Genomic DNA, 27988 nt, shown 5'->3' on the forward strand with positions numbered 1-27988 from the left:
TTGTGAAATATAGCCGGATAAAAATGGATGAATAGCTTCTGGTTTGCCTATTAGAGAGTTAACTTTGTGGCTTGCTGTTTAATGGCAGAACGCCACTAGTGTTTCCTCTTGCTCGTCCTCTGACAGAGCGATAGCGCTCTGGAGACGGGGAGTATTCGGTGTATCAACCTCCACAGCTTCTTTTTTTGAGTTGCTGTTTTTGTTGTTAGCTTGTGACTCATTGAGTCCCGGCGAGACTACTTTGGTTACGCCGTAAACCCGCGCTACTCAGCCACCCCTGCTCTGTTGTCATTTTTCACCGGCACCCGAAGAGCCTTCTCCAAGAGGTTCACCAACTATTCGGGCTATTTATTACAGTGTAGCTACAGCCTCAATATCTGGATCCGAGAGGGAGGTTGCAGTACCGCCAAAATCACTTGGGGCAGCAACAGTGCTGGAAGTGCTTGGGCCACAGCCGCAGCGGCACCAAGAAAGGCAACAACAGCGGAACAAGAAGCAGCAGAAACATCAGAAGCAATAAGTGTGACCGCAACAGCAGGTTTGACTAGAGCGGACCCTCAGGATGAGCAGTGTTATCCTCCCGCCCCTGTCTCCTCTCTCCCTCAACGCACCTTCTGCAGGAAGCGACGAGTATGAGGTACTGCGAGACTGTCTCAAGTGCCTCCGTGCTGCGAGTTCAATCGCTTTGCCCTTTTAGATCCTCAGGTCAGTACTTGACCCCATCCGGAGAACTCCTAGCTGCAGAGGGTGTAGGCGCAGCAGCATTCGAAAGAGTTTGAGCAGTTGCAGCACCAGCAGCAACTGCAGGCACCACCTGCAGCTACTCCAGCCGACCTGGCCACACTCCAGCAGCCAATGGCTGCTTCAGTTTTACCCTCCTACTAATCACGGAGGGCACATGACTGTTCGGAACCGTGGGTCTCTTCGGAGGACCCCTGAGGACTCAGGCTGTCGGCAAGAACACAGAGCCTCCACTAGCACCTCCGGTTCCACAAGAAACAGAGAATCCCCTCAGATGCATTGTGAGGCGTTTTATAAAGCCGCTGATGGGGGCCAAATGCATGAGGCCTTTACAGTCCCCTGCGAAGCGGCACGAGCAGCATCGGCATCGCTTCCTCCAGCAAAAGGGCCTGACGGCTACAAACTTCCTGCGCAAGGGACAGCACTAACACAGCCAAAAAACATAACAACCATTAATCCTTCTGGATCTGGGGAATTGCTCGCAGGCCCTCTCAGGGAGTGCTGCAAGGGGGACCTCAAACAACGTCTAGGAGAGCAAGCGCAGCAAGATCAACAACAGCAGCAGGAACATCCGCAGAAGCAAATGCAGAGGAAGCAGCAGCAAGAGATGCTTCTCCCTCACGCCGCCATGACTTTGGGGGAACATTCTATAGAGGACTTCTGGCCCCCAAACCTGGTGCGGCGGCCCTCTGTTGAGATGTTGCAGCACCTCAGAGTTGCAGCCGAGCGGCATCAGGATCCCATTGCCGCATTTATTCCACCTACGTTGAATCCTGCGACACCAGCTAAAGCAGTTGCAGAGCTTAAAACGGTGCCAGCGGAAGTAGCGAGGGCTGAGGAGGTAGTTGAGACGGCCACTTCGACTATCACTTCACACAATATCAGCACCAAGACGATCGACGGTGTGGTGGACAGCAAGGCCAACAACAGCGAAAGTTGGATTGGAAGACCACACAAATTACCCATGAACTCGGATATCCCTTATGCCTTAGCGGGAGTCTCCCAACCCCGAGGGGATTGCTCGTTTGGCCCATCTGATGTGGTTTCCACTGGAAAACCAGTTATGACAGCATCATCATCCACAGCAACAATAGCTGGGGCAGCCCCACGTGCGGAAGTGTGTACAACAGTGAACATCAACATAGCCAAGAAGGCTGGAGCACAGACTAGCCTAGTAGACACTGTCTGCGAATCTTTGGCCAAACGTAGAGTAAACGGGAGGAGCAACTGCAACGACACTGGTAACATGCAAAAGCTGCGCTGCGATATTCTTCCTTGTGGGGAGCCATCATCAGAGCTCAAGAACGCCAGAGGGCCACACAGGCAACTATGCAAATCATCCACACTCGATGGGCTCGTTCAATCCAATCGAGGCCTTTATGGTAGTATTTATCTAGGCGAACAGCGAGCGCATGAAGACAAGCAGCCGCAGCATCCGTTGCAACAACAACCGCAAACACAAGCCGGCGTGCTGCAAAATGAGAAGAAACATCAGTCTCAGCAGAGGCCACATGAGCAGACAAAAATGCCAAGGCCTCGGGAATTCGTTCGACAGCTCGCGTTGGGTTTACTAACGGGGCACAGGGGTGGCGGGAAAAACCGGCGAGCATGGCTCAGCCGCTGCTATAGTAGCAGCAGCAGAATAAGCCGAACCCAGCAACAAGAACGGCAACGAATACAACAAAGGCCGCAGGACGACGGAGGCGACTGGGAGGCCTGCTGTCTGCTGCAGCCAGCAGATGAGAAAAACGACGGACTTCCGGCTCACAACCGCAGCAACAGCAGTACTGTACCGAGGTTTGGGGGCTGTCGGAGGGCATCCAACAGGCTACAACGGATGGCCTTCTCCTTTGGCTGCTTTGGAGAGGCATCACAGCGCAGGACAGGGAGCCAGCGAGACCCTTTCGGATCATTAACCCCCGCTCAATACAGAGCCTGGCGAAAACAGCAGCAAGCCTATGCAGGTGACTCCGAATTTAAATGCGTAGCTGTTGCGGTCTACGGCCTATGACGTTTTGCTTGAAACATGAACAGGCAGAAACAAATAAAAGGTTATACATGTATTCTCCCAAATCGGGTTTTCTTGGTCCCGCTTTGGTGGCTTCCTGTGGGCGGTTACGCCCTTACACGCTGCATGAATGCTTGTCTACGATGTAGGCTTGATTAGGTTCCGGTTGTTGTTTTCCTTTTCAGATGACGGATCGCTTTTCCCCCGAGGTCTTGCCAACCTAAAGAATACTTGCTTCCTCAATGCTGCTCTTCAGGCCTTAGCGGGCATTCCTTCATTTGTAGCGTCTCTCCAAGCTGGCCTTCCCCCCGAGCCTGGGGTTAGGGAAGTGCGGTGGCATGGGACTTACAGGGCTTTCATTGCTCACCATGACGAAAATAATGAGGCAACGAGTGGCATTGCGGGTGCGGCATGCAGTAGCACCACGGCAACCCCGGACAGCGAAGATACAAGAGGCCAACGGCTGCAGCAACTTCGGCACGTCGAGCACCAGTCAGAGCAGCAGATGGAGCTGCTGAAGAAGCAGCAATTACGGCGTCAGGAGCTTTTGCTGCGGCTGCGCCTGCAGCAAGAGAGGAGGGAGAAACACCAGCCTGAATGTCTGGGCTCTCTTGACGAGAACCAAAGGAGGCTGCTTCTTAGGGAATTCTTCACGCTACTCTGCAGATTGACGTGCGCTGGTATTTAAGGGTGTAGAAATCCAGGAACCGGAGATTTGCATTTGCTCTGAGGGGTTAGCTCTAAAGGGTTCGGCTTCTAATGTGAATGCGAGTTCAGTTGCTGCCCGAGCATTCGGTCGTATGGGAGCGCAGAGGAAACGTCTCGCGAGGAGTTCGCCGCTCAGAGGCCACGGGAGTCTAACTCAGCTGCCACATGCAGACCAGAGCCGCAGCAGCAATGGCAGCAGAGGAAACAGCAGCACACGCCTGCTGTGAAATACGACACTATTCGGCCCGAAAGGCTCAGGAGGGCCCTTGTAGCGCCCCTTGCGGGACTTCTTTTGAATGACTGCAACATGCAGCAACAACAGGACTGTCACGAGTTCTTAAGGGGCCTCATCGACTTAATTCACGAAATACTTAAAACTTGTAGATGGGTGAGATGCGGCCGTTGTGGGTAGTACTGTTAGTTTTTGCCTCTGCTTGATGCTGTGACAGAAATGCACTGGAAGGCGCCTGTGGAGCAGGGGCCATTTCTGCCTTTGCGTGATGTCAAGACATAAATACTAAAGATGAACCTATCGTGGTTCATTTATTTTATTTTGCATGCTGCAGGAGAGAGAGGAGGCAGCAGCAGCACAGCAGCTGCTGCAATTACAGGCAACTTCCCCGATGGCTGATCTGGAGCCCGTTTTTCTTACCTCATTTGGCTCTCTCCGCTTTCCGTTGACTCTCGACGAAGATAAACAAACGCAACACCAAAAGAGTCCTCCTAAGGTGCAGCTAAGTAAGGAGCAGCGGCAGGTGTTTTCCTCAATATCGCACTATGCTCGTGCTCCTGATTTTGTTCGTGGGACCCTTGCATATGCGACAGCTGACTGGCTACAAAGCCTTGCCAGGCTTTGAATCACAGCCTGCATTATGCGGCGCTTTCCCCTTTGCATGATTTCATAGGATACATTTAAAATGCGTATATGTTTGTATTTTCTTTGCACTCTAGGTGAGAACAGGGAGAGCAGCGAACCTGGCAAGGCAGTAGGATGCGACGGCGGGGATGTAGAACGTGCGGAAAAGAAGTGGAGGGAGTATATAAGAGACCAAGCTTCCCCTATGGCAGATTTCTTTGCTGGACAGGTGAGAGTTGATTGAACCGACCTAAATTTAAGGCTTCGAGGTTACCGTTCAAGGAAAACCAGACGTTCCCGGGTACTCAATAGGCTGTTATGGAAAGTATTGTAGTGCTGGATAGTTCTCCTCATCTTGTGCCTATTTAGGTAGTTGTGATACGTCGGGAAGAGTGGTTATTTTGCCTTGCTTGCAGCTGTGCAGCGAGATCCAGTGTGCGGGATGCCGCCAATCCTTGTTCATATATGAGCCTGCGTGGGATTTGTCTTTACCGCTTCCCGTGGATGGCAAAACAGTATCTTTAAGCAATTTACTGGAAGGCTTCTTTGGCTCCGAGGAGTTGGACTTCAGCTGTAGCAGTTGCCACAGCCCTGCTTGCAAGGCCTACAGGACAATTCGCTACACACACACCCCTAAAGTGCTGCTGCTGCAAATAAAGCGGTTTTCTGCCTCCGGGCAAAAACGGCGAACCCGAGTTGAATACCCTCTTGAGGAACTTGTCATTAAGACGAAGAGGTAATCAAACACAGCACCGAAGAAAATGTAGTCTTCTCAGATTTGGTGGAGAGCCCTCCGAAACTGTTGGTTTTATAGTACCTATTTCTCTGTCATTTTTGTTACAAACGACTTCTCTGGTGCAGTGGTAGGTCTTGTGTGTTCGTGTGCCATGCAGCGAATCTGCCACATTTCGCTTGATTGCCGTGATCGAGCACAATGGGAACAGTTGCCAGTCTGGCCACTACGTGGCTTATGTGCGACGAAGGAGATTTGTGATCCCGGTAGCAATCGCCCCTGCAACTACGGATACAGCTTCAGGACGAAATGAGACTCCCAGAAACTCTGCGTGCTCGCCATCAGAATTCCTTAGGCGCATCGGAATTTTAAAGGGCTTAACGAGCTGTTCGGCCCACTCTCTGCGGCACCCTCATAAATCTTCCACCGCACCTCCTTCTGGCCCATCCCCAAGGCAGCCTCCGCTCAAGTCACCTTTCAGGCCACCTAGACCAGCGATCTCTTTTGATGGGATGGCCGACGATGGTACAGAGGTGAGGCACAATCTTGTTACGCAGGCAACTGTACCCACTAGGATAGTCTTTAACATGCAAAGTGCAACATGCCTATAAAAAGCTTACGTTTCTGCCTTGCATATATGCGCTTGTCATTCTCGGGGTGCTTGCGTTGGCAGCTCCAGACTGCTGTGTTCTGAGTGTTCATGCAACAGCCTTGTTCTGTTTCATCAAGTATGTGGGTGAATTGGTCGCATTCCCCCTCTGCTGTGCATGGTGCCAAAGCAGAAGCCAACGTTTAGGCAAGACAAGCTGCAATCCCTGTTGCTTTTACCGTGTCCTGCAGTGGTTTCGATTCGACGACGGTTTGGTGCTGCCCGTTTCAGAGGCAGACGTTTTCTCTGCAGAGGCATACTGCCTTTTTTACAGCAGAACAAACAATACAGAAAGACAATGCATTTCACGTCCCAAACAGGAAAGCCCGGTCTGGAGCAAGTTCGAGCGAAGTTGGGCTTAATGAAGACGACTAGTCGCTTCTTCTGAGGACTTATCCTTGCCATATCCTCCAAGTACAGGAAGAAAGGAGCCAAACTCAGGAACACAACAGTCGTTCCGTTGACTCGTAGAGGACTCCACTACTCAGACAGGCCAGCCCCCGGGCAGATCTTTCTCCTCCCGTTGATTGAACTGTTTGCACTACCACGTGAATGTAACAGCTTGGAGTCACAATCTGATTTACCGTGCCCACCGGAAGCGGAGCGTAAAATGATAGTGTTCCGCTCGGCTCTATCACCTGCGGTTCAACCCCATACTGTATGCTCAACCGTGCAATTTGCACTGGGGCCAACCCTGTCGTGCTCTAAACTAGGGCATATTAAATTATTTCCTTTGTTCTGAAGTTTGTGCATATGAAGTCGCTCTCTTTTGATGGGCAACAGTGCCACATGAGGTGCCAAGCACCCAGGGGTAGATGCCTTCTTACCATCTGTTGGAAATATTATTTCCTCTCGCACGCGAGAACGGCTGCACCCATCCGCACTTCGCTGGAGCACCCACACACTAGAAATTTGCATTCCTGAGTAAGCCACTTTGCAGGGCTTATAATCAAGACTATCACTGTTCACGCCAACTCGCACGGCGCAGACTCCCACTGCGGGAATGGCGGCAAAAGATGCTCGGATGAGAGCCAATGCGCTAACATACTGATTAAGAAGAGTGTTTGCTCGGCTTATTGCTCCGATGTGGTGCTGTACGTACGCAGATGTATCGAGGCTTCTACTTCTGCAGTACGCACCGTGCTGCTCTTACGGGAAGCCAACGGCTTCCTAACGGAAAAGGCTACCTTCCGTATTTCTCTCATGCATAAGCTTTAAATAATTGGATTGCGAGTTTCGCTGTATCTGGTTATCTCGTACAATGCCAGAAACGTGCACTAGCCGAGCAGTTTGTGTAAATCTTTGGCGATGCAGCTCATTCAGGTCGGAAGCCAATCCCTCCTAGCACTCATTTTCTACCCAACACAAATATCTTGTGGTTTATTTATTGCAAATGTCTTGCGGATTAACTAGCCCTTCTAAAGAGGGCAAATCGCTCACATTGTTGGAACCACCTTCTCCAGCCACTCACCACTAGTGTGTATAGTGCACTTCCCAACTTCAACTGCTGCATGCGGATGGAAAGGCACTTTAAATAAAGGTGCTTAAGAGATTGTTATTTCTAGGTATGCGCCTTAAATCCCGTATACCCCCTTGCTCACTCACTCCACCGACTTGGGTTTGGGGGATTCGGGCGGCTTGATCGACTTGATTCCCGTACAGTGGACATTCGGCTCGATGGTGGATCAGGTGCAGTTATCACCCGTCCGTTACGTAACTGCATGGCGATTATTTCCCTGAAGCTTGCTCTCAGAGGTCCCCAGGTCAGTCGAATGGAGTTGTTTGTGTGAAATAAGTGTGTTGTTTTTCTTTTAATGTCCCGGAACAGCTCCCAAATGCAATGAACAGCTGGCCTACACTGTTACTACGTTAGATTGCCAAGCTATTCTGAATAGGTGCTCGCACTTTAACCAGATACCAAATCTACGATTCTCGCTGTAACCACTAATAGTCACAATTAACAACCAAACATACGATCGAGTTCCTATTATTGTTCAGAAAGAAAACCAGAATAATAAAACTGAGGTCCGACCCTTGCCGAGGGCCAGGGCCAGGGCCAGAGCCACTGTAGTGAGCAGCCGTCCAGTTGTGCCTACTTAGTTGTGCCTACTTATCATCTCGTCCTGCCGTACTTCCTAAGTATTACCTCGAAGTACCCAAATCCTCAGAAGTTTATGTTGCACGTAAAAATTCATGTTAGACTCACATAAGCGATTTCATACATTAAAAGAACTGTGTTCCGCATTGACCCCGGTCGTGGCTGGGAGTCAGCGCCCAACCTATACGATGACGGGGGGATATCAACAGTGACGACACAGACGGCAGCCTGAGCTGTAACTGCCATACACAAAAGTCTTATGTATAGACATAACACTCCTATATAGTAATAATTCTATTTTTTTCAATTAGATCTCTAAAGGGGCCTACCTGCTACCCAAGTAGTGACTAGGTATAACGCTACACTGTCGATAGTGGCAGCTGGCGGGGTAATCATACTAACCTATGGCTCCATCTACGGTACCCGATTCTTAGAGCATTTAACACGATTAATTCCCTTTCTTAGTTGCTAATGTCATACTCCTTCTCTTTATGGTCAAAGAGCGACTAGAGATCACATAAGAGCCACATTGTAGTGCCTGCGCACTAGAGTTTGCATGCAGGGTTCGGTATGGTCCGGCCCCACAGCCTGGACTGTGGAGAGCAAAGCAACGAAGGAGCCGTTAGAACGGATAGTTTTGTTAGTTTTGAATATGCTTTTAATGCACTAACTGACATTGTTATGGAGGAGATTATGAGTGGACCCGCAGTGGCGAGCAATGCTGTTGTCTTTTCACCGATACAGGGGCTGTCGAGCGCTGGGGCTAGTCTCTGACCTCATTAAGAGCTACTTAATTACTCGAAAAACTTGGCATGTTGCAGTTCTTCCAGATGGCGACTGAGCGATGCCGTAGCACATCTAACGGGGTTACTCTTCCGTTGACCTTATCGTTTCTGCAAGGATTGCATGGAGGCAAATGAAACATATGGATCTGTATATAATTCTTTAACGAGCGCCATCCTTAGCGCTTCGGTTTGATCGTCGTGCCCCAGAAACTGTGACTCCAGGTTGGACAATGGCTGATATATCGCCGAGTGTTTCGGCAGCAGTAACTGCCACAGTTACGGCTGAACCACCCTCATCAGCACATAGTCCTGTTCGGGAACCCCTTTCCCCCACGGCTGGAGCTGCAGAGTATGAAACATCTGATGAAGAAACCCTGCGCAGGTGGTTCCCTGCCACTTCTCCAGATTATAAAACCCGGTGTGGGGACGTCAAACAACTCGTAAAGGAGGATCTAGAGGACCCACACAGACGAAAACATCTGGAGTCATTTAGACAGAGCATGCTGGAGTGGGAGGCTTATGACCCTAACGTGAGAAATGAAATGGAGGAGGAGACGGCAAATGCCTTTCTCGCGGACTTGTTGAAGATTAGGCCTAGAACGAACAAGGAGTTCAACTCCGCAACGAAAATTCTTAGGAAGAAGTACAAGGTTGCCCCTGCGAAGTCGCAGCTTGTGGCTGCGTACAAGCGATTGCTCGCTGCAGAGTCGAACTCTCACATGACCCAGGACACCAACCCTGTGGGGCCACATGGTACGGAGTCGCTGGACAGTCAAAACTGCCCCTACGGGCTGCGCAATCCAATGTTGGAAAGCTTAATGCGGCGGAAAGCAGTGCGAACAAATAGTGGGGTTCTTGTCGTCACGGTTTTGACTGCTCCCGGTCGTTTCTCCTGTCCGCATGATTGCCACTACTGCCCGAACGAACCGGGACAGCCGCGTTCTTATCTGTCGACTGAGCCGGCTGTGCTGCGAGCCAACCAAAACGGGTGGAGCCCTCTCAAACAGTTTCATGACAGGGCTAGCACGCTTAAGCGGAATGGCCATGCTGTTGACAAGATAGAAGTCCTCGTGCTGGGAGGCACATGGAGCGGGTAAGGGCGGTTTTATACCACAGCTGCTATGTCCATGCACTGTTAGGATTCCTCCACTATCGGGATACAATGTAGAAGAGTGCTGAATGCCCCAGTATGCCTTCAGGTATCCCTCGGACTATCAAGAAGAATTCATCCGAGACATTTACTACGCTGCAAACGTCTTCGGACTGCCTGAGCCTATCCGCGAACCGTGAGCTGTTTTTAGGCATGTGCCAACGAATACTCTGTATTTAAACGGTAGTTTGCTTTGGGTGTACGTTACTTTGATATAAACAATAGAAGGAAAGGAGGGATAGCATTCACGGTTCCGCGCTGTTTGTACTGTTTGTGTTTTGGATGTGTTTATGCAGCCTCTCTTTAGAAGAGGAACAGAATCTCAATGAAATTGCAAGCTGTCGCATTGTGGGCTTAACGTTGGTGCGACTTTCGTACTATGCGGCTCTGCCAAATTCCCGTAGCTTCTGCAGAAACTATTTTACGGTGACATTAGTGTGCTGTGCCGCTTCTTGGGGATTACGATTTGGGTGGTGCGCGCGCGGTTGGCGTTGATGCAGGAGACACGACCTGACTTCATTACGCGTTACGAATTGCGCCGGCTGCGTCGCTTCGGATGCACACGAGTGCAGATTGGCGTGCAGCACGTTGATGACAGTGTGCTGCAGTACATTAACCGGGGATGCACTCGCCACGACGCAATAAAAGCCATACGCATGCTTAAGGATTCAGGCTTTAAGGTTAGCTTGTGCACAACTTGTTCTGGAGTGCAGAAGATTGCGTTTTCGTTATGCTTGAAGATAAAAGTTTGCATACGAAGTCTTATGGCCGTCAGCAGGTATGCACTTATCGCAGGTTGACGTGCACCTCATGCCGGATCTACCGTCCAGCAGTCCAGATGCAGACCGTCAAATGTTCTACTACGTCCTCTCCTCCCCCGATCTCCAAGCCGACCAGTGGAAGATTTACCCATGTGAAGTGACACCTTTTTCAACAATAGAGGTGAGGAGCCGCTGCCTCAGGATTTACCTGGAGACACTATTCAGCCTCCTGGGATGGTTTCCCTTTGTAGCTCAGATGAGCCACCTACTCTGTACAGAATCAAATATGACGCATATGCCAAAAGTGCTCTTAAATAGCCTTCTGAGTGCTGCAGCTTGTTCTAGTAGGCACTAGGTATTCGGACATGGGACACTGTCTACTCTGATGATCTGTGGGTGGTGTCAGTTTGCTTTTCTGTTGAATTCAGCAATGGTATAAGGAAGGCAAGTTTATTCCCTACGCAGACACTGATGGGGACGCCCTGTTGACCCTAATTTGCTCTGTCAAAGCAGCGGTTCATCCGTGGGTGCGGCTGAATCGGGTAGTGCGCGATATCCCAAACCAATCCATCATTGGAGGTAACAGCGTCACAAACCTCCGGTGGGTCGAAGCAAACGCAGTTATGTTTTTGACGTGTATGTGAAGTGTACGTATGTTCATACTCCTGTCAACTGTGTATTATGTATCGTGCAACTCGGTGTGTAGGTGCATCTGCATGCACACGAATGTTTATTAGCAAGGGCATAGTAGTATTAGTTGGAACACGGCAACTAGGTCGTCATTTTCAGCAGCTTGATGACAGTTGATGTGTGCTTGGCTCAGACAGGAACTGTCGAGAGAGCTGGAGCGCCGGCAACTGCGCTGCAAGTGCATCCGCTGTCGGGAAGTGAAGGATATGCAGTTCGATTTGGGGTACGCTGCTCCCCCCTGTCTACTTCCGACCTCATGCATCTGCAGATGGGCGGTGTGAACGGATTGTGGCATCCTCACGATTCCGTGTCGTAATTATTATTAAAGATACTTGCAGAGCATTGCACGCGGTGCCCTGCGTTTCCTGTGGTTACCGTAGGGTAGCGGAGTTGTGCGTTCGTCGCTACGAAACAAACGGGGGAGTGGAGTTCTTTTTGTCGTTTGAAACGCCAGACAGGAAAACAATATTTGGGTTTCTTCGGCTAAGACTGCGTGCTCGGAGGTCTCCGCGGGACTGCCCATTTAGCGTGTTGAATGGGGCGGCGCTGTTGCGGGAGCTGCACGTGTACGGTACGTTCCTGGTAATGCATCTCCTAGCGCTTGTGCCACAGTAGCACACCCCAACCTTCTTCGGACGGGGGGAGTACATTGCCTCTGCTTTGTCGGTTGCCTGCGCTGCTTTTGCAGTGCAAGCTACTGTCAGGCAGCAATTGCTCTTGGGCAACTTTTCGTTTGCGGTACGCATGCAGGACGTCTAGTGCCGCACGGCGAAGCAAAAACCAGCGGTGACTTGCGACCCCAACACGCTGGATTTGGGAGGCGGTTAATACAGGCAGCAGAAATCGTTGCCATGGCCAACGGTACGAGTGTACACTCTCTGTACTTTCTAATGTGCATATGTGGAAGTCGATTCACTTTTGCATGCGACCGTACACATGGGCGCATACGCGAATCCGTTACATGCGCGCAAGAACTAAGTGGTGCCTTAGACACGCTGACATGTAGACGTTCTGGACACAAGCCTGTGGTAGTACGACGGGTTCTCAATGTCATTCGATGGCTTGAATAGTGTTGCTGGTTCTACATTATCGCACGGCATCACATCGAAGAGCCTCCTTAAGACAATTGGCAGTTTTAGAACCACACACGCTGTGTGTTTTACGAAGCACGAAACACAATGTCTGCTTTCTTTGCACCTAGACTATTTGTTTGCTCTGGCTCTCGGGTTGATGTTGCGAACCAGGGTACTTCCGTATGGCGGTCATCGCGGGGATCGGCACGAGGGAGTATTACCGATCAAGCGGATATGAGCTTGAGGATTCGTACATGGTGAAGGATTTGACTGTTTCTGGTCTTCATGCTGGGCGTCCTGATTTGCTGGCTGATCAGCCGAAGCATCTGCTAATTGAGTACCAAGATTTGCAAAAGGCAGCTTCACAACTATTGCTCCCGTTGCCACCAAAGGCGCCTCTCAGCAAACGCAGGAACGCGCAAGGGAACAGAAGAGGAGGCAAAGGGAAGGGGAGAATCGGGGCACAAGATACAGAGGCGGACGGAACTATCGTAGCATCAATTGAGGAAACGAGGGAAAAGGCGAGATTTTTCCTCAGTGAATATACAGTAAACGTGGAGTCTATTGACGTCCCTAAACTTTTGCAGAGGCTACAGAATAGTGAAAATACACAACAAAACCCAGTAGGGCCGGCCTCAGCATTTACTGACAGAGATACTTTTGCTGAGCACTGCAGCATGTACGCCTCCCTACAGAAGTCCCTGAACCCATCAACGAGCACCAGATCTGCACTTACCTCACTGCAGCTTCGTATGGCTTCGTGGCTGTTGGGTGATAAAAGGAATGCTTCTGGAGCAGGCTTTTCACTAGTTGCCGCCGCAGGTGCAACTGTCGCCGTTGTTGGCGTGGCAACCGGGCTGTTATGGTTTGCTGCTCGTAGACGGCAGTAAAGATTGCATATATTTGAAAATGTTTCCGTTAGTACGGCGTTGGAGGTGACATAACCCGCAATGGGCCCGTCGTACTTCCGCTTATCTTGGGCGGGTGCAATCGTTACAATGTGCAAGCAAAATATGCTTGCTCAGCTTTGAGTGGCCATACAGAAGCTGTCAGCAACTGCCACTCCATCCTCATAAGCATTTGGTGCAAGCAGCAACTGTCCCCCCAGCGACTTAAGTCGCCGCAGCTGCCTGTAGTTTGTCTTTAGCACCGCATAAGCGCCGTCCACAGCTGTAGACGAGTGGGCATGGTGGTTCTATTGCATTTTTTCATGTTGCCCAAGGGGTCTTCTGTACAGCTACAGGGGACCTGAACACTTTTTGCCTAGCTATCCTGCACAATGCGCTCGCGTCGCATCCAGTGCCCATCATATTCCCGCATCCTGGAGTCGGTATAGACGCCACATGTGGAAAACGACTCCATGGGGCGAAATGTATACAAAAGAACGGCATATTTGGGGCCGTGGCCAAACAACGATGGAAATCAGTTCAACCGGATAAGACGCAAGTCACGCAGGAGGAGAATATTAACAGCTCTATCATCTATGCTGCACTCGCATGACTCTTAAGTGCACAGCGAAGCAGGCCCCGGTATACAAATTGTTACAGACGACCAGAATGGTCGGATGAAGTAACCGAAGATCGGCCACCCTGTTCGTTGAGAAATATTATGGCGAAATATACTGGTCTACGCAGCCCTCTTCTCGTCCTTTGGTTCTTCTTTGGCTTTTGGGCGCATAGACGGGAAGAGGATAACCTCTTTGATTGTGATTTGGTCAGAAAGAAACATAGTTAGTCTATCGATTCCAATGCCCCAACCAGAAGTCGGAGGCAACCCGTATTCTAAGGCCATCAAGAAATTCTCGTCAATGGGGCACGCTTCGTCATCTCCAGCTTCCTTCGCCTATGTATTAATGCAAACAGACGAACACAGGTGAATACAGCAAGCAATGGAAGTCCTGCGATATAGACCCAGCCCCCCTTGTCCTGTACAGAGAAGCTCCCAGTTCTGCTCACCTTTAGCTGCTCCATGAAGCACTCGCGTTGCTTCTTCGGGTCGTTAAGTTCAGTATATGCATTGCACAGTTCCTTGCCCATCACGAAAAGCTCGAACCGCTCTGTCAGCTCAGGTTTCGATCTGTGCCACTTGGCCAGGGGCGACATGACCTGCGGGTGTTCAATTATGAACGTCGGCCTGGTGGTGCATTGGCTCTCTACAAAGTGTGCGCCAACTGCATCCAGTGCCTTCGCCGGAGTCAACGGGTTCGGCGGCTGGATATTGTGTTTTTCCATCAAGCTTTTAAGGCAACTCAAGCACTCATCACCATCCAGAGGCCTCGGAAGAGTTACATTTGCTTGCTTCTCAATTTCCTCAACAAGCGAAAGGCGCCGGTAAGGCGGCGTGAAGTCAAGCTCTACAACAGGTCCGTCAGGGCCCTCCGGATGAAACGGAATCTTGTAGTTGCCGTGTATTGTCTTCACCATTTCTGAAATCCATACTCAGCAATACTTCAGTGCATTGTGTTGCGACCCTAAAGAGGCAACGTTGACGAATGCAAGCGGAACTAAGGATGCGATAAGTCAATGCAGGGCTGGGGTCACTTGATACCTGAAAGCATATCCTCCGTGAGTTTCATCGTATCATTGTAGTCCGCATAGGCCCAGTAGAACTCGCACGCTGTGAACTCAGGATTGTGCGTCATGTCGATCCCTTCGTTTCGGAAATTTTTCCCAATCTCAAATACCTTGTCCATCCCACCAACGGTCAGCATTTTGAGGTAAAGCTCAGGAGCAACCCGCATGTAGAGGTCTGTGTTCAAGTCATTGTGATGTGTCACGAACGGCTTGGCATTTGCACCGCCAAATATCGGATGCATCATTGGCGTTTCAACTTCAATGAAGCCACGGTTCTCCAAGAAGTCCCGTATAAAGCGCGTTATCTTCGACCTGAAGTACATGCGAAACACCGCGGAATCACATTGGCATGGCACACAGTAGTGGGAAAGTGATAACAGACACAGACAGTATTTCTACAACGCATTATATTGCAAAGGCAGTATTTATATTTTCACGATGCAGCACCTAATCATGAAGACACGGCGCGGCTCATCGTTGACTATGAGGTCGATATATCGATGGCGATAACGCGTATCCAGGTCCTTGAGCCCGTTTCTTTCAGGCAGCATGTGCAAGCATGGTGTGAGCAGCTTCATTTCACGCGGGAAAATGGACAACTCTCCGCGCTTGGATTTTCCTGGGTACCCGCGGATTCCTGAATCATATAAAGTTTTTCACAGCACCACACCTTTACAGCCTTCCCATCATGGAAACATGCATCTTTTTCAGTTGCGTTCATGTTTCCAAAGAGCCACTGTTGTTCCTCACCAACGATATCTCCCCTGCGGAAAGCATTGTGGATTTCCAGAAAGTCTCCTGTTGAAGGATCGTGATCAGCCAAATTCGCCATCACCTGCAGACGGTAGCCGTCCCCACGCACGTCGTAGAAGCGCAGCTTCTGTCCACTTGCAGCCACTCTGGTCAACCGACCTGCAGGAAAAAATGGTCGAAACCTTCCTTACTCCTGGCCGCTCCATCCAAGAGATCATTGCAAGAGATGCAAGTCATCTAACGAAAGCAGCTTGAGAAGGCGCACCTGCTATGCAAACCTCTTCTTCCGGGAGATGAGCTCCATCGGCCAATCCTCCGTACTTCTCTTGAAATTCTTGGAGAGTCAGAGTGACCTAAAGCATGGTACAGTTGGCATGAACCAGCCACGCATGCTCCTTAACAATCGCATAAGTCCTCAAGCACTTCCGTGGAACTGCCTTCTAAGGAAATTATTGAACGGTTTTATTATGGAGGCACGCACGCCTCACGCATCACCCAACACACACCCTGGTGACCAAAATTCATCTCAAGGACAGATTATAATGCATACGTTGAATTTGTGTGGATATGCGAGATTTTGCTTGCGCAGCCCATCCACGAATTTGCAGCGGTTCTCGTAAAAGACACGCGGGTCGACCTCTTCGTGATCCTTTGACTGGGCAGTGGCCGTCTTCGCCCCAGCGTTTTCTTGCAATTGCTCCTTTTGGTGCTTCTTCTCCTCCACCTGTTGTGCCTTCCGCAGGCGCCGGCGTTCGCTGCAACACATGACAGTGGACAAAATAAACGGCACCGCGCATTCGCCTTTGCTGGTCAGAAGTACAGATTTCTCGCTGCCTTGCGTTGCTAAATTAGTAGACCCTTCACTAAGAAACATCTTAAGTCCCACTTGGCGGAGAGCTTCTTTTCCTCCCCCTCAGGAGGGGATCCGTTGGCTGGAGTTGTGCTCATTGCAGCTGTACTCAAGAATGCTGGAAGGTCCAGCAGTGCACCGCGGAGGCAGTGGAAACGAACACTAAACTTCGTGAACAAACTGTTTGAATGAGGCCTAGGGGTGAACCCTATAACGGAGTGCGCTGTTTGTCTGAGAAATTCGCCGTACACGGGGTGTTTCAAAGAGAGGGGCACCACCGCGCAGACCCCACTGAAGAGAGACGAACGAGCAAGCAAATGGATAGCCCGATAGACAACTGCAAGCATCTAGACACGCCTAGGAACAGGCAAATATTATGTAATGCTCCTAACGAGAACAATTGTCTCCAAGCCCCCAGGTCAATGCGTCGAGCAGAAGCCTTGTGGGGCTGCCTGGATGTGATGCCAACGAGGCATACCTGTTCTGTATCTTCTCGCCCACAGCAATGTCTCACCAACTGTGTCACATATTGCATTCTGTCAAAATAAACATGACATGAGGTATAACATTCTTGGAAAGTAAGTGCTTATCATCGCTAGTCATGAGAGCGTGCAAGCCACCGGGGCTGCTCCAGTAGTGTTCCGCCTTATCAATTTGATTGTTGGTTAGCATGCTAGAGCGAATGAGTGGAATTTTAACTACATGTGAATATTATTTTTAGTGCATACTGTGCATGTTTAATTACAACTAAGACACTATGAATTGGAGGATGGAGTGTGTACGAGTGGATAACAACAGCTGTTTCTAATTTGTTAACTGGCTTAACGTGGACGGACCTGCGCCAGCTGCTGTACTGTTGCTTAGCGCCGAAGTTTCTCCAAACTGACTCTCCGAAATAAAGCCTAAGGCTTTTCCGATGGTGAATTCGATACGGTGAAATGAACTTCAGGTGTGTCTAACCCGATTGACGTTCATTCTCCTGTAATTTGCTTGAGAACTCCAGCATCAACTTTGTGCACTTAAACTATTCCCCCAATGCTGAGTGAATCGAATCTTCCGAAAATGCGGTCTTTTCAGGAGCCTCACGACCCAACCCGTGCACTTCTCAGTTTTACTCACTGTGTGTGCACTGCCTAGGAGTCTACGTTTTCCTTTTTGGTGTTGGAACGACTTCTTCTAAATGTAAAGGATAAAACAGCTGCGGGAACAGCTGATGGGTGAGCCCTCTCCTCGCCTCCTGGCACATACACCTCATTGGTGTCTCTCAGGCGGTAGCATGTGCGCTCTGCACTGTAAAACCTACGCCTTGCTAAGGGCCATGCCAGGGTGAAACAGCTCTACGTAAGAATACCGTATTATGGTAACGCGACCCAGTTGTCAACTAACGAGGTATTTTACTTCTCGAGTACTGCAATTTCGCTTGTCTTGCCTACCGTAGGGGATGTGTTTGCAGCAGACACTACTCCAATGAAGAGACTCTAAGACACAATCATCTCAGCGTACCTCCAGATATCAAATGCACTTCAAAACTTCTGCCAAGTAGCGTTAGCAACTCGTACTTTCCGGGGTGGGGTTGGAACTCTCAGTCACAACATCCCTTGCATCAATACTGAAGCCGCTTCCCTTCTGCTCAACTGGGAAAGTAGGAATAGTGCTTTTTTCCCTCTTTGTTGGTGTGTCAGTGCTAAACGAGATCTGCGTTGCCAACCCTTTGCTCTGTCAGTTCAGTCAGTTACTAATAGCTCTCCTTCGAGGAAGAGGGCTGTAGTGAATTATTGATAAAGAGATTCCGAATCCACCATTGAAATCCCGTCCACCAGTGCCGTATATCTCTCGATACAGAACACTATCGATAGAGTCCTTGGCTTAAGCTTCCTCAGCCCCATTGTACACCATTCTACCAGGTTCCGGTGATGGGGGATAATGGGTGTGGTGAACGAGTAAACCTGCATTTCATCGGTTATCAGAGTGTTTGGATAGTCGGGGTGAACTTTTGGAACAGTACCCTTGCTTATGTACAGCAACAATTGCCGTGCGTCACCATTTAATAGCAAGGCCCCGAGAGTCACTGTAGTTCTTTTGGTGCTCTCTAGTGGCAACAATATGGATATATTGAAGCAGTTTACCCCTGAACGACCCTTGCAGCGCGCTCGCATTCATATCTGAAAGGGCGGCGAAGGCGAATGCATTCTTCACGAATCACAGTCGCTGTAGGAGCCTTTTACTCCACGTGGAGAGCGAAGAGTGACTTAGTTGAACTTGGCGAGGGTGCCAGCTCCTTGCTACAACGATCATTCTCAACTCAAAATGCAGAACTGTCCAACACACAAACACAAAAATCCCCCTCTTACTGTACACACAAACACAGCAGACACTTGTTGAGAGCTTCCTCTTGCGAATTGTTTGTTCTCTCGAGCTGAGAAAGTCCTTATGCTGACACTGCCAACAGACTGGCCAACACTGCACATCTAAGCTAAATTGCCTCATCCTTTTCGGCCTTTGCAGATGTTTGAGCAACTGTGTCTAGACAACCTGGCAACTGTGGATGTTCAGTCACTTTTACGGGTCTCTTTAGCAAGTTCACTCCACTGCAGCTTGCGACAGTGGTTCGATAATCCAGGCCTCGCGTAACAGGGCAGGGCTCCTTTGGAGAGGAGATGGTGTGCCATGGGGTAAGGGAACTTCCTATGCAGGCAGAAACAAGCCCGCATGTCTGTATGCGCAATCACCGTAGACATCTGTTAACACTTAGGGCGCAGCCTCCACCGAAGTGGCAAGACTCTTCAGTTTTACACAGACGAAAAAGCAGTACGAGTCCCTTGAAAGCAACTGACCTACACTGCAATCCTCAAGAGACGTGCACACAGATGTTCTCGGGGCTGGTGAGGATAAGAGGCGTCAGGTGCATGTTCCGTGTTCGAGACACGGTGAGGCAAAACCATGCGCAGGCATACCCCAGATCCCTTCTTAGGAAATTATTGACCCACTAGACAAGATATTAAGAACGTAGATGGCAGTTGCTCTACACCATTCAAGCACCTAGCTTCAACGAGCATCTGACAGACCTCGCAAGACATTGCATGCACGCAAATAATCCCTGGACTAGTGCAGACTCTGAGGACCTTTGTCTAGGATTTTCAACACACTATAAATGGTGAATCGCTTTTTCCTAGGGCGGTGGGGGTTCTTTATACAAACAGACTTGAACTTCTCAGCAAGCGCTGTGGCGCCCCGGCGCCACAGGCTCACAAAGCCCCACACACTTGCGTCTGTGCCTTGCGAGCACTGGCCCCAAGCAAACGCTTTTGACGGACTCAGTAGCTTTTTCTTTAAATCATTGTTTCCTCTGCCGCTTGTCTGATCTTTTCGGAGTTCTGGACAGACCTACGGCATTTCGTGACACTTGACGAACCCCATAGTCGGCATAGTGGGGTTCCCTGCTTGGAAGCTTGTGTGTAACTTTGCTATTGATGCAGAAGTTCCTAGCGGTTAGCGCCTTGTTCGTGGCTTTGCCTTCATTACGTCTATCTTGCGCCTCTTCTGTACTTACACATTGCGCGCCCACAACCCGTTCGTCTGCGGGTTTGTCGTTCCTCAGCTCTGCGAAGGTGTGGGCGTCTGAAACGAATCAGCTCAGCCATCCGTGGGGCTACTGTTGTCAGTCTTTTACGCAGTTCCGGTGCAAGCGTGGCAATCGTTTGCTTCTTTTAAGCGAAGACAGGGGGCGTCGCATTCACTTGGGCACCTCGACTCAGCAACGCGAAGCGAAAATGGCAGCGCCCCAGTCAAACCTCAGCAATGGAGTTCTGCAAATGGAGCAGCTGCAGGAGATGGTGGAGCGCGCGCGACAGAACGGGTGGCCGTCTGCAGATGTGCGGGAGTTGTACATTGCTTTCTTTGAGCATGTGAAGCACAAGAGATACCCTTCATCCCCGGTGGTTCCCCATGGGGACAATACCCTGCTGTTCATCAACGCTGGTACGATAGTGGTTCGCCTTTGCATTTTTTGGCTGCTCCTGGTGCCGCAAAGCCACAACCATTTGCAGCGTTTGGTTGTGTAGAGAAGTTGTTGTGCCACCGGTCGTTCCTGTACCACATACACGTAAGCAATGGTAAAGGCACTTTCGCACTGACGTGGACATGCATGCCGCCATATGAATGCGCACACGCAGCTGTTCTTCTGAGTTGTCCTTTTGTTACTCGCGCCGGTTTCATGCCCTTGTGTCGTAGTTGGGCACGTAGCTGGTGTTTTTCCGAGTTTCCCTGAAGGAGTGTTTTAGACTAAAGCGTCCTCTCGTGTATTTTTTGCACGAGCCGATGTCTGTTCTGTCCCTGTCAGTTCGTATACTGTCCCTCTGTCGTATGAATGACAGGGTAGGGTTAAGGGCGCACATGCGTATTTGTCTTTGAGATCTCCTTATCTTCCTTTGCAGGCATGAACCAATTCAAGCCGATCTTCTTGGGACAGGTGGACAAGAACTCCCCACTCGGTGAGAGGTAGAGATAAGGCCATACACTGTATGTGCAGGACCTAAATTATCACCGTGGTTTCACCACTGTGCAGGTGCACATGCCATTGCGCGTGATCATGATTACCTGTCTATGTCGCTTTTGATTCTGTGGACTTCTGTTTTTTCTCCCTAAACTGCTGCTTCGTTGCTTGCGGAGAGAGCCACGCATACGCTGATTTCGCATGTGCTGTTTGTTTTTGTTGACGGCTGGTTTGTTTCTGACGGTAAGATAGTGGCCGTGCTAGTTGTAGGCTGGACGGTGGGTCAGATGAAATTATTTTTCGTTTTGCTTGCAGGGAGGTTGCGCCGTGTGGTGGACACTCAAAAGTGCATCAGGGCAGGAGGAAAGCACAACGACCTGGAAGACGTGGGCAAGGACGAGTACCACCATACGTTCTTTGAGATGCTCGGCAACTGGAGCTTTGGCGATTATTTTAAGGAGGAGGCCATCGATTGGGCATGGCAGCTCCTCACCGAGGTGTACAAACTTCCTAAAGACAGGTGAGCTAGGCACGTCAGCGTTTGAGTCGATGTATTGGCCAGCACTGCACACCCTGACCTCCGAGCGGGAGGCATTTCGCGCGCGGAGACAGGAAAGCAGGTAGAGGGGCTTCGAAGGGAACCAGTAGCAGGGGGCAGATTTTCCTCCACGCCCCACGGAACCACCAGACAGCTGCATTGCTTTTGGACGTATCTTGCTGGCGCATCAAGATATATTTGCAGTATCTTGGATTCAGATAGTGCCTGTCTATGCACTTGGACGGCCCCCTTGGTGCCTCGTAGAGTCGTGATATCTGCGTTTGCTTGCGCCCACCCCGCGCTGCTCCGCTGCACCGTCACAGTCTCTTTAATTCTTCGGTGTGGGGGTTCGCTGTGTACTGTAGACTTTACGCGACGTACTTTGGGGGCGACTCAAAGTTCCCCAACTGTCCTCCGGATTTGGAGGCGAAGCAATTTTGGCTAAAATATCTCCCCGAGGATCGGTGAGTTGCGTAATAGGATCGGGAGTTGTTGGGGAGGTTTTTTTGCTGAAGGCTCCACAATGTTTGGCGCACATGTGCTGACTTAAAGGCTTATTGCCTTGTGTGTGTTGCCGCGTTTGGTGGTGTGCATCACCTCTTGCAGCTTTACTTTGCCGTTTAATATGTGCCGGACTTGTTAACTCAGTGTTCTGCCATTCGGAGCGAAAGAAAACTTCTGGGAAATGGCGGACGTAGGCCCATGTGGGCCATGCACCGAAATTCACTTCGATAGAATCGGTGAGCCATAAGTCACGGGACCTGTAGTGCCACCCGGCCCACTGAAAGCGCATACTAGTGAACTACAGCATGTGAAACGTTGAACGGATCTCGTTTTTGTATGTGAATACCAGGAGGCCGGAACGCTGCGAGTCTTGTAAATATGGACGACCCCTCCGTGCTGGAGATATGGAACTTGGTGTTCATGCAGTTTAACAGGGAAAACGCTCAAACGCTGACTCCTCTTCCAGCCCCATGCGTTGATACAGGTCCGTTAACTGCGTGTGTTACTATTATTTTGAGTTATTTGCTTTACCCGTGCCTGTGGACTTGCTCAATTATCCAGCGTTGTATTATGTGTGGAGAGCGCAGGTATGGGCTTGGAGCGTCTCGTCTCGGTTTTGCAGAACAAGAAGTCCAACTATGACACGGACCTCTTCCAACCTATTTTTGAGCGCATCCATTCTTTCAACACTAAACTTCCAAAGTATCAGGGAAAGGTGGGTGGTTTCTCAATTTTCTCCACAGTCTTCATCTGTATAACATTCGCCCCACATCGCATGCGAGTCGTGGCGGACCATTATTCACCTCAGGTTCAGCCACATCTGCACATTTAGTCCTTCGTGTGTTGTTATTTTGTATCAGTGGCGTGAGGTACGAGTATACATGATCTTTGATAACCTCTCCGTCCACTGGGAACGTTGCGAGAGTGCACATGTGCTCTTCTGCTCCCACCGGAATGATGCGTGTGCTTTTGGAGGAAGCGAATAGTATTCTTATGTGTATGCGCTGCCTCCCCACAAGTGCCGTTAGCAATGGCAAGCGAAGGCATACACCTGACCGATTGTGGGCGTGCGGTTTCCTGGCTGTTTTCGTCCTTAAGGTTGGCGAGGAGGACAAGAACAAGATTGACACTGCCTACCGGGTACTGGCTGACCATATACGCTGTCTCACGGTAGCTATCACTGACGGAGCCGAGCCCTCTAACGAAGGGAGAGGCTATGTTTTGAGAAGAATCCTCAGGCGGGCGGTCAGGTTTTCTAAACAGACTCTTCAGTTGCCCGGTGAGACCGCACATGGGACAAATTAAGTCCTTTCACGTACTAGTACCTCACTTGCAGTTGGCAGCCAGTTTGTTTTTCATTGCCTCCCTCTCCTGATTTCACTTGCTTCCCAGCCCAGTGTCAACCGCATAGCTCCCTTCACCACTTGAATCTCAGTGTGTCTGTCTGTGTCTCGGTCACTCTTGCCATTCGGTGAGGTACCACTAAGTTTGGCTCTTGTGGGTGGCGCAGACGGGAGCTTCCCTAAGCTGGCCTCCTGCGTTTGCTCCTCTCTTGGCTCAGTGTTCCCCGAGCTGCTAAGGTCTCAGGAGCGCGTTCAATCCGTGCTGCTTAAAGAAGAACAACAATTTACGAAAACTCTTGACAAGGCAGGTCTCCAGCCCCAAGCATTAAGCTGTAGAGTGGCAAGCGCATTGAGGGGAATGCCTTTGTGGTCTCCATTGTGTCAAGTAGCATTCGTTGCACATGCAAAAGCTACCTCTAGGGCACTTCCCGCTTGCGCTGCAGTTGCCGCCGCCTTGCTGCCGGCGGTAACGTCTTATTTGCCTCGCTGCTTTTGAGTTCATCACCTTTATTGTGGAGTGTAGCAGCTGTGAACACGGTTGCCAGATATTTTGTGTGCTACGGGCGCTTGCTTGCGAAGGGGGTGGATCGTTTCAAGAAGGTCGTGGCATCCCTTGCCCCACGTGGCATGTTTCCCGGCTCAGAGGCGTTTACGCTGTACACAACTTATGGATTCCCTCTTGACCTAACACAACTTATGGCGGAAGAAGAGGGCCGAGAGGTAGACGTGGAAGAATTCAACAAGAAGTCAGTAAACACAGGAAAGCGAAGGGGGACAGTGCTGAATCTGCACATAAAATCATTCAAGGCTGTGGTCCCATGTTGCACCTGTATTTTGACGCGATACTGAACTGCCTGCTTATGGACGGCTTATCCGCAAATGAAGGGCCACTGAGGGAGGCAGCAAGGGTGTTGGACTTTACTCGTTTTAGGTGTCTGCCGTGATGGGTGTTTTCTTGCTTGTACACACCAAAACATCATTTGTCTGCCCCGTGATACTCTCCGCTTTTAGGTTCGACACTCCGCTATGTGCTTAGGCTTTGCTGTAGCAGCCGCTTTCCGGCCGCTGCGCCTTTGCCTTGCGATGCAGATTCGAGGAACATCGTGCTGCCTCCGAAAACGTATCATTCAAGGCGAGTGGGGGGGAATCTGTTTGCCGCCTGCCTCCAGACCAGCATCACAAGCTTGAGCAACAGGGACTCCCTCCAACTGATGATTCGTACAAGTACCATTGGAACATCGCGCAACGACCATACAACCCAGTATGTAGCATCACACGTAGTACCCCATCCTTGCGTTTATATGTATGGCTGTATAGGAACAATACATGCAGAAACGGGAAGCACCCAGCAATATATGTGCATGCAAAAACACCTACCACGACTCAGCCACTGCGGTTCCAGCTACCACCTTGATTATATATGCGTTTAAATACGATAACTTTCTGTCGGCCGACTGCCGCTAGTGCTGAGAATTATCCGGTGTACTACCTCAGAAGTGCAAGGATATAGTGTATGTGCGAAGTGCTTCAACATCGGACTGCTTCATTCGGGCCTACTGTGTTGTGCGCTGCCGCAGGAGTCCGAAACAACGCCGCCGTGCACCTGCAAGCTCCAAGCCATTTGGAACGGAACGAACTTCATTGTAAGTGTTAATTTAGGGTTTCAGAGTATTTGTGGAAGCATGCTCCCGCACTTCACTCGTTATTGTGCAATGGGTAGTATTCTTGTAAGTGCCCTCCTGTGCTCTCTTGTTTGCTCAGGACACTGTTTCTGAGGACGGTACTGTCATAGCTCTAGTGCTAGATAAAACTCCTTTCTACGCGGAGCAGGGTGGACAGTTGGGAGACGAGGGCTTCCTCGAAATTAATGGGCATCATTTCAGAGTCAGAGATACGCAGAAGAGTGGCAGCTACGTGCTTCATGTCGGAACTTTGTTCGGGGGAGCCTCCCTCAAGGTAACTCTGAAATTTTAATCTGGACGACTGGAGCTTGGGTCTGCAAATGATCATTTGCTTTCACCTCAATATTAGAACTTCTTGTGTCACAACGCGGTGAAATTGTTGTTTCGCAGGTTGGGGATTTGCTTACACCTCGAGTGAACTACGCGCGTCGTCTTGGTCTTGCGCAACACCACACGGGCACTCACCTTTTGGCGGCGGGTCTTCGGCACGTTTTGCTGGATAGGGACAACAGCAAGAAGGAAACAGGAAAGGGGACTGAAGACAATGACACAGAGACAGAAAGGCGGACTATCAAGCAAAAAGGGTCTCTTGTTGAGGAGAGGAGACTGAGGTTTGACTTCGATTGGGATGCCCCTTTAACAAACCAACAGATTGAAGCTATTGAACTATACGTTCAGAGAGCGGTAACTCAACTCTGCAGACACTGAAGCTAAGCGACTTTGTCGAAAGATCACGACATTTGTGGCTATGAGGGCCTTAGGAGCAAGCAAGGGAACAAACAGGTGGCATTGGTGTTTGATCTGTGCCTACTTGTGCCTTGTTTTTGTGGTTATTTTTAATGACGTCTCAGATTGCATCATCTTTGCCTGTCAATACTGCTGTACTGCCTTTGAAGACAGCCATGGAGCTTCCCGCCTTGTGCGCGGTTTTTGGTGAGGTGTATCCGGATCCAGTGAGAGTTGTGAGCATTGGTCCGGACACGAAGGAACTCAAGACAATACAGGAAACACAGGGGGCTGACAAAATCAACGCCAGTGTTGAACTTTGCGGAGGTACTCACCTCAGCAACGCTTCGCAACTTGAGGTAATTTGCATGAATTTCTATAAATGAGGCATCTGGGAAAACTGGTAGAACCATGTGCACCTTGGCACCTTTAGTGTGTGCGTTTACCGGCCAATGTTCAAATGGTTACGAATAATATAGTGTGCAGGTTTTCACCGATGCGCGGAATTGTGCCTGAATGCACATATGATCACTCATGTGCACGATTGTGTTGTGAATCGCATATACTTTTGTGGTCCACTATCTTACATTGGGGGGATCCGTGCTCGTTCGCATGCGCATCCAAAACTTCGGTGTGTGGATCCTGAGTGTGGGGATGCTTCGGCTGGATGCATCGTTTCATTCGCAGGATTTTGTTGTGATATCGGAGGAGAGCATAGCAAAGGGAATCCGAAGAATCGTTGCAGTAGCTGGCGAGGCCGCTGTTAGTGCTCGTAGTGAACTTAGAGACGTCTGCGTAAGTTAAGGACTTTGAACTGCGAGCTTCTTTTTCTGTGCAGCCGGGCACATGCCGCATTATGTTGTACTGCCTTCTCCCGTTGGTTTTTTAGGGAACCATAATTTGGGTTCTGGCGTATGGAGTGTATGCGCAGCTGTCACTGGCGAACTTAGAATCCGCTTCCCCGACATTCCCTTTCTTCGAGAAGGAAGTGCAACAGGCGAAGTCTTTCGTGGAAAGCAACAAAACTATTCCTCTGTTGAGCAGACGACGTTTGCTGGCGGAGCTCGAGCATAAGCAGAAACTTGGGGTGAGACTATGTGCTTGTTGTCTTGCTACTGGGGGGCGGCTGGAAGTTGACACACATACCCAGGCACTAAATAAGCACTGTCCTTCTGCATTGCAATTAGTGTATGGAGAGGATTCTTGGTTTTCTGCAAGCAGAATTAATTGGTGTAGCTTGGCTGAAGAAGGATCACTTGCTCATTATGGAACTTTCCAGAGCGTTGTTCTCCTCGGGTCCCCTTGTGTACCCACTTATTCTCAAGTATGGTTTTTGCATCAATTCTTGTTCGCCTATCTGTTTAGTTCGTTTTTGCTCTGTGTGGGTGGCCTTCCGGTAGTTGGAATTGAGCAAGTTCCGTGCTAAGGAACTGTTGAGAGTGGGGAAGGTCCTGGGGCAGGAAGCAGCGAGCGCGGCGAAAGGTAAAAAGTTCGTTGTCTTGAATCTGACGCAACTGCAGGGAGACGGGAAGGCTTTGGATGAAGCGGCAAAGGTGAGATATTTTGGTAATCTGAGTGCATCTGCGTATCTACAGACGCCCACCTCCCGATCCAAGCTTACATGTGGAGCAGTCCATGTGGGTGTTTACCGTTTTGCTTGTTTGGCTTGTGTTGTACTGCCGGAGTCTTGGAGTTCCAGAATTTTTTGCGGATTTTATTGCCCGATTACTTACTTTTCTTGCTTCAGGCCCTGCAGGCAGCTGCTCCTTCACTGCCGTTTCTGGTGCTTACGGGTCTAGAAAGTCGGGGTACTTCATGCATTTCTTTCAGTCCAAAGGGTTCCCCTTTAGAGTCTTCTAAGTGGCTGAACGAGGCACTGAAGGAGTTAGGTGGCAAGGGAGGTGGCAAGGAGAGGAGCGTCGGGGCAGCCAAGGACGGAACTGTAAACGGTTTGAAGCGAGCGATCACTGCTGCCGTCGCATTCGCTGAGGCCGCATTGCAGTAGCTGGCGGTCTACAGAATTAAAAGCACGTGCAGCCACCATGCACATTGCTTACGTGCCTACCCATATCCCTCCGTAGAAGGGTGCCTGTCGAATGTGTACAGAAGAATGTTCATTGGCCGTCTCTACTGAAGTATGCTCATTGGCAGTCATTAGTATGTTGTTTAGCACGAGGTCTACACATTAGGCCCTTTCAGAGCTGCTGGTTGCAAAACATGCCAGTGACGGCAGTTGCCTCTGTATCCCTGCTTGCGTGGGGGCCTCCCTTGCTCA

General features: G+C 50.1%; 4 protein-coding genes across 4 annotated transcripts; 3 read left to right on the forward strand and 1 right to left on the reverse strand.

Annotated features, from left to right (window-relative positions):
- Nucleotides 1-898: 898 nt before the first annotated feature.
- EMWEY_00008230 (Ubiquitin carboxyl-terminal hydrolase , related) lies at nucleotides 899-5740 on the forward strand (the record flags this gene model as incomplete). The annotated part of the gene is made up of 8 exons (XM_013478594.1): nucleotides 899-2705; nucleotides 2935-3429; nucleotides 3562-3845; nucleotides 4024-4195; nucleotides 4409-4542; nucleotides 4730-5049; nucleotides 5207-5579; nucleotides 5720-5740. The coding sequence occupies 8 exons, from the start codon at nucleotides 899-901 to the stop codon at nucleotides 5738-5740; spliced, it is 3606 nt and encodes a 1201-aa protein (XP_013334048.1).
- A 3068-nt stretch (nucleotides 5741-8808) lies between these two features.
- Nucleotides 8809-13142, forward strand: EMWEY_00008240 (elongator complex protein 3, putative; the record flags this gene model as incomplete). Its single annotated transcript, XM_013478595.1, has 11 exons — nucleotides 8809-9671; nucleotides 9778-9864; nucleotides 10025-10091; nucleotides 10229-10408; nucleotides 10524-10670; nucleotides 10918-11090; nucleotides 11313-11402; nucleotides 11560-11745; nucleotides 11868-12040; nucleotides 12424-12931; nucleotides 13133-13142. The coding sequence occupies 11 exons, from the start codon at nucleotides 8809-8811 to the stop codon at nucleotides 13140-13142; spliced, it is 2484 nt and encodes an 827-aa protein (XP_013334049.1).
- A 736-nt stretch (nucleotides 13143-13878) lies between these two features.
- EMWEY_00008250 (lysyl-tRNA synthetase, putative) lies at nucleotides 13879-16526 on the reverse strand (the record flags this gene model as incomplete). The annotated part of the gene is made up of 8 exons (XM_013478596.1): nucleotides 13879-14094; nucleotides 14208-14677; nucleotides 14800-15137; nucleotides 15273-15462; nucleotides 15576-15737; nucleotides 15844-15931; nucleotides 16129-16333; nucleotides 16465-16526. 8 exons carry the CDS (start codon nucleotides 16524-16526, stop codon nucleotides 13879-13881), a joined length of 1731 nt encoding a protein of 576 aa, XP_013334050.1.
- A 3672-nt stretch (nucleotides 16527-20198) lies between these two features.
- On the forward strand, nucleotides 20199-27718 carry EMWEY_00008260 (alanyl-tRNA synthetase, putative; the record flags this gene model as incomplete). Its single annotated transcript, XM_013478597.1, has 19 exons — nucleotides 20199-20406; nucleotides 20862-20918; nucleotides 21236-21440; nucleotides 21824-21922; nucleotides 22107-22198; nucleotides 22312-22446; nucleotides 22550-22677; nucleotides 23061-23241; nucleotides 23473-23613; nucleotides 23832-24051; nucleotides 24395-24566; nucleotides 24883-24948; nucleotides 25067-25261; nucleotides 25378-25671; nucleotides 25839-26072; nucleotides 26401-26508; nucleotides 26603-26800; nucleotides 27114-27266; nucleotides 27461-27718. The coding sequence occupies 19 exons, from the start codon at nucleotides 20199-20201 to the stop codon at nucleotides 27716-27718; spliced, it is 3144 nt and encodes a 1047-aa protein (XP_013334051.1).
- Between the last annotated feature and the right edge of the window lie 270 nt (nucleotides 27719-27988).

This window comes from Eimeria maxima, genomic scaffold, assembly GCF_000499605.1.
Source record: "Eimeria maxima Weybridge genomic scaffold, Emw_scaff51, whole genome shotgun sequence".
Taxonomy (NCBI): Eukaryota; Apicomplexa; class Conoidasida; order Eucoccidiorida; family Eimeriidae; genus Eimeria; species Eimeria maxima.